General features: G+C 36.8%; 1 protein-coding gene across 1 annotated transcript; it reads right to left on the minus strand.

Annotated features, from left to right (window-relative positions):
- Window positions 1-591: 591 nt before the first annotated feature.
- LOC129226731 (uncharacterized) lies at window positions 592-7148 on the minus strand. Its single transcript, XM_054861360.1, has 5 exons — window positions 6980-7148; window positions 5688-5830; window positions 5107-5254; window positions 3338-3565; window positions 592-692 (listed from the first exon to the last, which is right to left on the minus strand). Exons 1-5 carry the CDS (start codon window positions 7146-7148, stop codon window positions 592-594), a joined length of 789 nt encoding a protein of 262 aa, XP_054717335.1.
- Window positions 7149-11145: the final 3997 nt, after the last annotated feature.

The raw sequence follows: 11145 nt of genomic DNA on the forward strand, positions 1-11145 counted from the left end.
ACTTGTTTACCTTCCAGATGCAAATGAAATATGATCCCTGCCAAACCACTTGATTGCGCTATTTCTAACGTAAAATATTGCGTAAGAATGGGTTTGCCCCCCCCCCCAAAAAAGTAAGGGTATGTAGAGATTTTTGAAGCTCATCAAGACCCTTACGTAATTAATGAATAGCCCCTACAGCTCGATGCCCTGGAAATATTACACCTTTTGTTTGACCTTCCTTTTAGAAAGGACTCTGCATGTTACTGCCAACCATTTTTCATGTGGTACCACCAAAGAATTGGTACCACTATCAGCGGATGCCATATCCTCTACAGAATAGTGACGCCCAACTTTCCATCAGATTCGCCTGAGCACATGGGATGCGAATCGCACAAAGAATTAAATTTAGCCAAGAGCGTTCAAGTCAGACCCATGGTCAAGAGATTTTTAACGTACTCACACAATATGACCGCTGATGATTTTCTACGTCTTACAAATCTACCGACTTGGGCCAAGTTCACTTTGCCACCCTGCAGACCTTTGTTAGTTATATTTGAAACGCAGAAAATGCAGCGAAAACATTTTGTCTTACTATATACTAAATATTTATTAAGGTTTCCTCAGACCATTATAATACACCAGATCTTTATCTCGCAATATCGAACCAGCAGATTGACCAAACGTTTCTCCCGAACAACAATCTCGATAACCTGCAAAAAGAGAAAGAAATATACACTGAAAACAGACGTTCTTAAAACAAACACCAACACAATCATAATGAAAAGTACTCAAGTTTACCAAAAGTGCACCCACGGAGGAGGCTAAGGGGCTGAAGCCACTCCCAGAGGCCAGAAGAAATTCAGGAAGTGCCATGTTTTACCAAACCAAAGAGAAGGCTTAAAACTGTTTTTTGAACCGTTGGAAAGTTTACAAAATGGTTTAATATTACGTGTCTTAAAACATTGCTGCTGCAAACATCTTTTCCCGGGAAACTTATCCACCACTGAAGAGTCAACTTTTTTTATATAGTATTTGTAACCTAATTCTTTCTTCAATGTTTCTTTTTTTTTTAATTTGAGCCTAATTAGATCGATGTGTTTCATTTATCAGTTACAAATTCAAACTGAGTTTGTAGTTAGATAGAGAAAGAGAGCGTGCACGAGTTCTGAGAACAGGAAATGGAGGAGGGAGCACTAATTTATTCTTCCCTGAAGTTTTATAGAGTCGGTATACAATTAAAATACAAACTGTGTAATAAAACTTCACTAATGCGGAATTAAAAAAAAAAATTCTCATAAATCCGAAAGAGGGGGAAGGTTGTTAAAATTTCACTGATTTTGTCTCTCACTTCACGTATTATTAGAGTTCCTTTAAAAAATTCGAGCCCCTCATAGTAAACAATTCTGAGTGCGCCACTGGAGTGGACCCAAGATAATTTCGTTATTTCTGGAGCCAAGCAAAATTTAAAACTGATCGTTGGTGCCTTTGAGTTCACATGCATTAATGCTTCTAAACAGTGCTCCATTTCCTAGGAAGTGACTTCTAGGGTGGTTGTTCCCTAACAAGAAAGGCTGCAGAGTCATAGGGAACCAAATTCGAATCCATTGCACCAAAATCAGTCCGACTTCGACTCTGCACTCCTCAATTACCGGAAAAGATAAACACCTTCAGTACTTGATGGTATAAACAGGAAAAGAAAAATCCTTTGCTCAAATCGATGCTTTTTTGTTTGTTTGTTTGTTTGTTTTCCCTTCGCTTGAGTTCGAAATTTAAAAGGAGCAAAAAGTTTACTCTCTTGTGGGAGGTAATGAAAACGCGAACAAATAAGCAACACAGTTGCATATGTATTTCGTTCTGAAATGATCCTCTTTATGAATACCTAAGTCTGTGAACTTTTTGATGAAAGTCATCCAAGGAGATATTCATGTGTGTGAGCGTAGAAAGAAATACATAAACCTTTGACGAAAGTTTGTTTAAGATTTAATTAATTCATTTGGAAAAGTCAATGTTCGTTTGTGTAATCTTGTCTATGTCATGATTCCCAGACGGACCCTTATCATATAGTCACGAAATCAGTTATACAAATCGTATTAAAGGTCTCGCGCACTTCGGAGACTAAAGGAGACTAAATTTCAAAATCCCCCCCCTCAAAAAAAAAGTTTTGAAACATTGTCAATATTCTTGACATTGACAATATTCATATAATGAGCTTGCAGGAAAAAATTGTGGGCTGAGTACAGGGGAGCGCCGATTGGGGGTCACTGTGAACTCCCAAAAATGTCCTTATTCGGCAAAACTATTATCATTCGGCAAAATTTGGAGTTCTATTCTGCAAAATTATCATCATTCGGCGAAATTTTGAGTTCTAATCATTCGGCCAAATTTGCAGTTCCATTCATCAAATTGGGAATTTCCGCCCTCCCGAAAATTCGAGTTCGGGGCTCCACTGGCTGAGTACTAAGGCCATGTAACTACAAATGTGGCTAAAATAAAATGCTTAATTTTTGTTGAAAATTTTTGTTTGAAAAAAAAAACATGAATATTTCCAATAAAATAAAATTCAGAAATGGTAGCTAATTTAAATCCAATCTTCACATTCTCCAAAAATCACGGAAAAACAATTTGTTGAGTGTTCTTCGAAACAGAATGAATTTTGTAGTTCCCTATAGTTGGGGCCAAGACTATGGATATTCTAATTACAGCATCACGACGCTGCCAGGTTAGGTTTGCCCCAACTATATAGCTCTAGCTTCAACCTGCCAGTAGGTTGTTTCACTACAGCCATCGATGGTGAGATTGAAGCTATTGCAGTAGCTGGTTGAGCAACCATTACTGAGATCGGACTTCGATAGGTAATCTTTTCAGACTCTAAATCAGCATTGCAGGGATTTTTACAATATTTATGTGATTCACAAAGAATTTCGGAATGCAGATCGTTGTTAAAAGATTTTTCTCACAAGATCTCCTTCCAATGAATTCCGGCGCGTTGCGACATTGCTGGAAATGAACATGCTGACCTGCTTGTGATAAATGTGTCCCAAAAAGGGACTGTGGCTACCTTTAGATATTAACAGGGCATGACTGTCTGCGGTCCCTTCTCTACAAAATTGGAATTACTGATTCTCCCCAATGTACTTCGGTCAGGCTATGACCGCTGATCATTTGAACGTGTCTACTGCGCTTGCACTGAGTGATTTCAGTTCCGGTATTCAAAAGTATTTGAGAGCACGTGCACTGATGGCAAGCCATTTTTAGTCAGTGGCATTTGCAAAATAATTAAATAGCTGTAGCATGCACCCCACAAAGTATAAAATGGAATTTTGGAAAAGGTTTAGCTTAGTCACAACGAGTTTACCTGGTACATGGCCTGCGTATCCAGGAACAGGCTTGGATGACTGATAGGCAGGTGGATGGTATCCGTCCAACGGATAAGGATCAGGAGTCCCAAAATTTGGAGAGCGGTACCAGTCGTCGATCTTCGGTCGTCTTTCTGCGACCATGCGCTCCCACCTAGAGCTACTCAAGTCACATAGAGTTTGATTCGCAGCCTTACCACGAGTAACTCCAACATCACAGTATTTACCTGAAAGAAAGGATTTTATTTTAATGCATCATTTCCTTAGTCCTTATATCCAATTTTACAACACTGAAGTGTGTTGCTGCAAAAGCAGTTAATATCCAATTCTAAGTTTTGTACAAACGCGTTTTTCTTCACGATTTTTCCAGTGCTAAGGTAGGCGAACAGCCTGAGACAATGAGAGAGTTTCAAAATAGTCTCCTAAATGGTTCAAACAAAACAGGAAAAGTTATTGTAACTCATATCTTTTAGTAGCGACAGATATGTGAATTTTTCCTAAAAAATCTTTTTTTGTAGGCACCTACTTCTGCAGCCATACGCTTCAAAAACTAACTTCCAAAGCAGAAGCTCTAACAAAGTTCATGAACATCATTAAAAAAATTAATAATAAAAAAAACTGTAGTGGTTACGTTTATAAAAATTAGTTCTAAGATAAAAGATATTGATATTTATCATATTAGAAAAAGTTTTCTATGGTTACTTCTCTAAAGAAGTTCACTTTAATTGGAGAAAAGTTTTCAATCTTTTCTCTCCAGCATACTAACTAGAATACTGATACTCAAGGAATAGGAGAAAACTAATACTGAAGGTTATTAGTTTACTCCGATTCATAGTTTTCTCTCAATAATTAATATTGCTAATAGTATACGTACTTTCATTTTAAATATGTACCACACTATCAGCAGTATGGTACATATTTCAAATGATTATCAGTATTTTGTAATCTTGAAACACATTTTGTGTTTTAAATATAATTTGCTATTCTTTGCTGGAAATAAATGTATACTAAAACATCTATTTATTTTTATAATTAATTTTTCCCTGTATTATCTAGTTGGAAAAAAATATTACTAATTTATCTGGTTAGTTCACATTAATCATTTGATTTTCATTTTACTAGGGTGAAAAATTAGAATTGTTACGAACAAGGGCGCGCACAGAAAATTTTTGGCCCGTCACAAATGACTTTTACGGGCCCCCCGCCTTGTTGTTTGCCACTACGTCCCGGTATCTATTTCACCCGTCATTTTAAAAATCTCGGCCGCGGATCAACGGTTCCCCCCCCCCCCTCTCTCTCACACTCACTCACTCACTCATATGCACACATCTGATTAACAAATAACATCTATAAACTCGGATTGATGTTTAAATGTTTTTTGTATTGAAAAGGAAAGTTCTTTTGTTCTTTGGTTTTTTACTTTATTAGAAAATAAATATTTCCATAACTCATTATTATTCCTATCATCATCATCATAATTGACTTTGCTTAGGTAGCTCATACAACATAGTTATAAATAATTAAATGCAAGCTGTGAATTGACTTCTCCCATAAAACAGTATGAGTTCACTATATAGTGTGTTAAAAATTACGATGTCTCTTCTCAAAATGTCAATAAATTTCGGACGATGTTTTAGTTTCGAACATCAATGTTTCAAAGCACCGAGATCAACTTCTTGCCATCGAACAAGTGACTATCATCGTCAGAAATGTCATTTCAAACATATAATCATTCTGTTAATTCATCTAAGTCAAACTTCATACATACTAGTTAAAGATGTTTTTCTTGGGTCCAGATCACTCATATCAAAGACTGACATTCCATAATTCATTGGATTAGTAAAAGTAGCGTAGGAAGGTATACTTCTGTGTTCAGGTCTTTCACAGAGTCTCTTAGGAAAAACCAATGTTCTTGGCTAAATAAAGTTTTAAAAAAAATAATTAATTAGAACAAAAAAAAAAAAAAAAAAAAAAAAAAAAAAGAGGAAGGGAAAAAAAAAAAACTCATTCGTTTATTTGTTTCCTATTGAGGTTTATTATACAATTTTATTATGTAATTTTAAACAACAAATAAATTATTTTACGGACACCAAAATTAAAGATGAAAAATGATGAGCTACTTTATTGCTGCAGTTGATCATATTCCCAACAAAATTCAAATGAATTTTTCTGTTACCAACCTTTAAATATATTTTCTAATTGCTTTTAATGATAATCCATAAAATATATCTCAGTTGATGTTGAGCCAAGCACATGAAGGAATATTCCATGCATGACAAATTTGTGGAAAAAGAGATCAGGTCGCAGTTTACTTTTAGCACTAAATTCTTACCAAATGGGATACGTTACCAGAAGATCCTCAGGTGGAAAATATTTTGTTCTGGCTTGTGTATCTCGCCTGTCCATCTGCAGTCTTTCGAAATCAGCAATTCCACGTCTGCACTCTTCCTGATAACCTTTTCCACAGTAAAAATTCCTCCTCGGAACATGACCTGGATAAAATGGAAGAAGGCACAAAATCCAGTTTAAAATAATATTCATAGTGTTATTTTATCTGTTGGACACGCAAAACGAAATACCATATGGAACAAATGATACCAATATCTATAAATAAATAAAAAAAAAATAATAATAATAAAAACTTTTCCGAAGATTTTTTAAAGCAGAAACGAAGTTACTTTTAAATAACAAAAGCGCGATGAAGCCGTTGTGTCGTAAGATGGTCACCCAATTACTTACACAGATCAACCAGAAATTGTACCACATTCGAGCTCTAGCCACTTATATTAAATGCCCCAAAAATGGCATTTTTGGGAAGCATAATTTTTTAAAGAAGATTTATCTTAGAATTAATTGTCTTTTTCGCTGTTTTGAAGGAAATCTCGTGAGGGGGGGGGGGGGAGGGCTGACACTCGCTGTACCACTGATCTTCGTCTGATATTTAAGTCTATCAATTTTCCCTCACTAAGTTTCCAAGATTTTTACCATTCAAAAAGAAAAATATCACTAAAAGGAATTATGATTTCATTAGGGTCTTGGGTTGCCTTTTGGATAAGGTATCGGACTCGAGATCGGCGATGAGCCCCACGCAAAATATCCACCGGCTATCATGTCCGTTAAATCAGAGGGTCCGAAAGCCCTGTGGTATGTCGGGGTAACTATGAGAGCAGGGTTCTGCACTGCATTCAAGGAAAAGCTAGACATGATGTAAATTTAAAAAAATACGCTAAGGCGCGGCGTCAATCACGTGTTTGGCGTGGACAGTACACATCGGTGCCAAGCACACGGCGGATGTTGGTTTACTTTTTCTATTTGAGCAAAAATTTCCAAAAGTGGCAAACCTTTTGGCAACCCATTTGCATACTTTCGATCTATCTTTCAGATGAGAGTATCGAGACACTGCCTCCCCTTCAAAACAAAGTCTAACTTTTGAAAGTGATGATAGAAGGTGCTAACATCTGCCTGGTCGAGACCAAAAATTGGAATTCAGCCCTTATTGAAGCTTTTCTTCGCCAGGAGCGGCTACCTTCTGCTTTAATTTTTACCAGCTGCCAGAAAAGGACTTGCAGCTTTCGAGTCCCTGAGTAGTTCTAGTAACAACAACGACAAAATTTCTTACAGAATCCAATTCATTAAGGTACCTGTATATCCGGACATCTTTTCCCGATCGCTCATTTCATTGTTGACAGATCTGTTGAACTTTCGTCTTGAACCAGGTTCATTGGAAGATTTGCTACCATGTGAGCAATGAAGAATGTTGCCGAATCTTTGCCCAGCCACAGGATGGCTTTCCATTATATCGTGAGTCATCCTGCCATAAGTTTTTCCAAACTGATAAAGTTTGTGTGGGCCGAATCCTGGAAGGTAACCTGTATAGCTGAAATAAATCAAAAATACGTGATCAATATAAAAGGAAAGAAAGGCAATAATGAAGAAGCAGGTGGTTCAGTGGGTGGTTTCAGTGATTCCCAACCTTTTTCACGTCGCGACCCCCTATGTGTCCTCCACATAAATATGAATCGATTATTCCAGAAAGGACATAGGTAACATTTTTTGCAAAATTGAGTTTGCTGCGGTTTTACCATATTTGTATGTAGAGAAATCGACTAGTGTAGAAGAGAAGTCAATCCTTGTACAACAAAGCACTTTATTTAATGGCCACATTTTTCGTTTAGTGCAGTCCCGGATTTTGCCCAGTCAAAAAAGGCCAAAAATGACCAAATGTTGGAACAAATTAGGGACAAGCTGAATTTTTGTCAGGTGTTAGCACCTGGGGAGGGGAGTATTTTTTCAAAAGTTCCCGCCTCTCCCCCTTGCTCCCCCCTTAAGTGTAAAATTATAGGTTTTTAAACAAACGCCTTTATCTCCGTTAAATATCATTCAAATCTTTTAAACTTAACATATTTTTAATCATTATAACATGGCCAATGAGAATTTACCACTAAATTTTTTTATAAAATCTTTTTTTTTCTTGGGCAATCACGATTGTTTATTGCTTTTATTTGACTGTTTTGATGTGCTATCATTTTATTTTCCCACCAGCACCCTCTGCAGCATCACCGTCGACCGGCTCCTCACGATGCTGCTCCTATAGCGAAAACCGTCTCCAGGTTGCGTTCATATCCTACACTCACGCGCATACATACACAACTACGCACACACACACACACATACACTCACACAAACACATACGCACACTTAAACCTACACACACACACACAAACACACACAAACACATACACACACGCATACATATAGACACCTACACATACACACACAAACACATACACACAACTACCCACACATTCATGTGCCTGCACACAGACAGAAACACATATGCCTACACACACATACACATACCCCGCCTCCACGCGCACAAACACTCATACACACAACTACCCACACACTCATGCCTGCACATAGACACAAACACACATGCTTACACACACATACACATACCCCCTACACACAAACACACATACCCCCACACAGACACACACACATCGCCCCACACATAAACACACACGCTTACATACACACACACACACACACACTCGTGATTGCAAAAAACAATTTGAATTCAAAATGACAAAATTCAAATTAATTTTTCTTTCTTTTTTTTTGAGCAATCACGATTGCTTATTGTTTTCACTTGACTGTTTTGATGTGCTATCAATTTATTTTCCCACCAGCACCCTCTGCAGCATCACCGTCGACCGGCTCCTCACGATGCTGCTCCTATAGCGAAAACCGTCTCCAGGTTGCATCCATAGCCTACACACACGCGCATACATAAACAACAACACACACACACATATACATATATACACCTACACACACACATATACATATATACACCTACACACACATACATACACACCTACACACTCACGTGCACACAACTACCCACACGCACATACACAAACACATACACACACACACCTACACACTCACATACACACAACTGCCCACACACACATACACATACAAACACACACACACCTACACTCTCACATACGCACAACTACCCACACACTCAATCCTGCACACAGACACAAACACACATACACATACCCCCTACACACAAACACACATACCCCCCCACACACAAACACACACACCTACATACACACACTCGTGATTGCGAAAAACATAATTTGAATTCTAGATGACAAAATTCAAATTTTTTTTTTTTGCAATTTGAGCAATTACGTCATTTTTCATAATTTTTTTGCTTTTAATGATGTAATCTTGGAGGCTTCTCATAACTAATATTCATTATTTTAAAAAGTCTTTCCAAAGATATATACATATACAGAATTATACAGACAACTTTACGCATAGAACGCGTGACAAGATGGGAAGCACTAACTTGCTAACGCACTATAGACGCTTTCTTCTTACAACAGTCAATTAAAAGGTCAAACGTTATTTATCATTAAGCAAGACTATGCTCGAGATCAGTGTTGCCAGATTGGGGGAAATTTCCCCATTTTGGGGAAATCTGGTGCTCTCTGGGGAAATTTTGGGGAAATGGGTTTTGAGGGGAATTCTTTGGGGAATTTTTTTTTTCTTGGGGAAAAGCTGGGGAAAAAAAACCTCGAAAAAAAAAAAGAATTATTTTCGTATTTAAATTCGCGTCAAGAAGTAGTAGTTACATTTTTGTATCAAACAGCGTTGGTTTAGCTTTGCTCAACTTTATGGAATTCGCATTTCACATTATGTGGAATATTATGCTACGGAATTCGCATTAATGTTCTGCGTGAGTAACTAGTTGATACGTGAATAAACAGATAAAAATAAGTGATGAAGAACGTTCTTCGATAAATATATACAAAAATCATAGTTCAAATGTACATACAGAAGCAGAGTAATAAATGCGAGTAGAAAAAAACTATTTGGCTATTTCTTATCTCACGGTCAGGCGCTATTTATGACTAGTGGCACCCGCACGGCTTTGCCCGTAGTAGAAAATGAAAAGGTCTTTTGGTTCCCCTGTATATTTACAAATAATGCATGATGAATTTCTCGCCAAATGGCTTGCCCACGTTACGGTTCCACGTTATGATAACTTGGTAATTTAATCGTCCATCTTATAATAATTTTGCTCGGGAAAATGTTCTTAAAATTGGAATAGAAAAAGAATAAAATCGACTTTTCGAAAAATTGCTTAAAAGTGCACACTCCCATGCTACAAACTAATTCTTTGCTAAATTTCATAAAAATCGACCGAACAGTCTAGGCACTATACGCGTCACAGACATCCTGACAGACAGAGAGATATCTACAGAGATACTTTTAGCTTTATTATTAGTAAAGAAAGATAAAGACAAAAAAAAAGCGAAAATGGGAAGAAAAAAAAGTTGGGGAATTTTGTAAGAAAATTCTATTTGGGGAAAAAAAAATTTTTCAAGAGACAAAAATATTAGAGGAAGTCGATTCGTTTTATGAAAATATTAGTGGAAAAATAATTTTTGAATTTGGGGAACTTTGATAGAAAACATCGCTTTTTGGGGAAAAGTTGGAAGGGAATTGGGGAAATTCGGATTTGACCATCTGGCAACACTGCTCGAGATAAGTAATGCAAAGGTTCAAAAATTGATACATTAGTGGACCCACAGTCGAAACCGCTTTTGTTTCGGGGAGGATTTTACAGAACACACTTGAAATCTGTATCATCAATCAAAATTGGTTTCATTCGTACTTTTTATTGCTTTTTGTTTCAATAGATTATTTAAATAACAGGGAGATATTTCTGCTTTATGGGCATTAAAAGTAGCAAATGATGTAGGCATTTAAATGAATACTAGCTGCGTCGCCCGGCTTTGCACGGTCTACCTCAAGGGTCAAGGATAAAAGTTACGTCAAGTGACGCGTGTTCAACAACCACGCTTGAACAAAAAAAAATCAGTAAAATTTTGCAGCAGATTTCGGAAAAATAACCAAAAAGTAAAAATTTTCAATCCCCCGATTACAGGAGAAGCCTTTAAAACAAAACCCAGAAATTTATTTGCTCATATTCGAGACAAAAAATGGCAACAGATCTTTCGTCTCAATGCTTTTCTTCACTCCCGCTATAAATTTTAATGAAGGCATTGTTGAGGAAAGTTGAGATGAAGCACTGAATAATAATTTAAACCTATTAAAGTTTCTTTGGAATTTAAAACATTTCGTCGAATCATTAAAATAGATTTACAGTTGCTTTGAACTCTATTTACCGCGAGTGAAGCGGTTTTTACTGCAATTTAAAATATTTCGCCAAATAAACAAAAAAAGACATCAAATAATATCTTTCAAATGTAAAAAA

This window comes from Uloborus diversus, chromosome 7 (assembly GCF_026930045.1).
Source record: "Uloborus diversus isolate 005 chromosome 7, Udiv.v.3.1, whole genome shotgun sequence".
In the NCBI taxonomy this organism is placed as follows: domain Eukaryota; kingdom Metazoa; phylum Arthropoda; class Arachnida; order Araneae; family Uloboridae; genus Uloborus; species Uloborus diversus.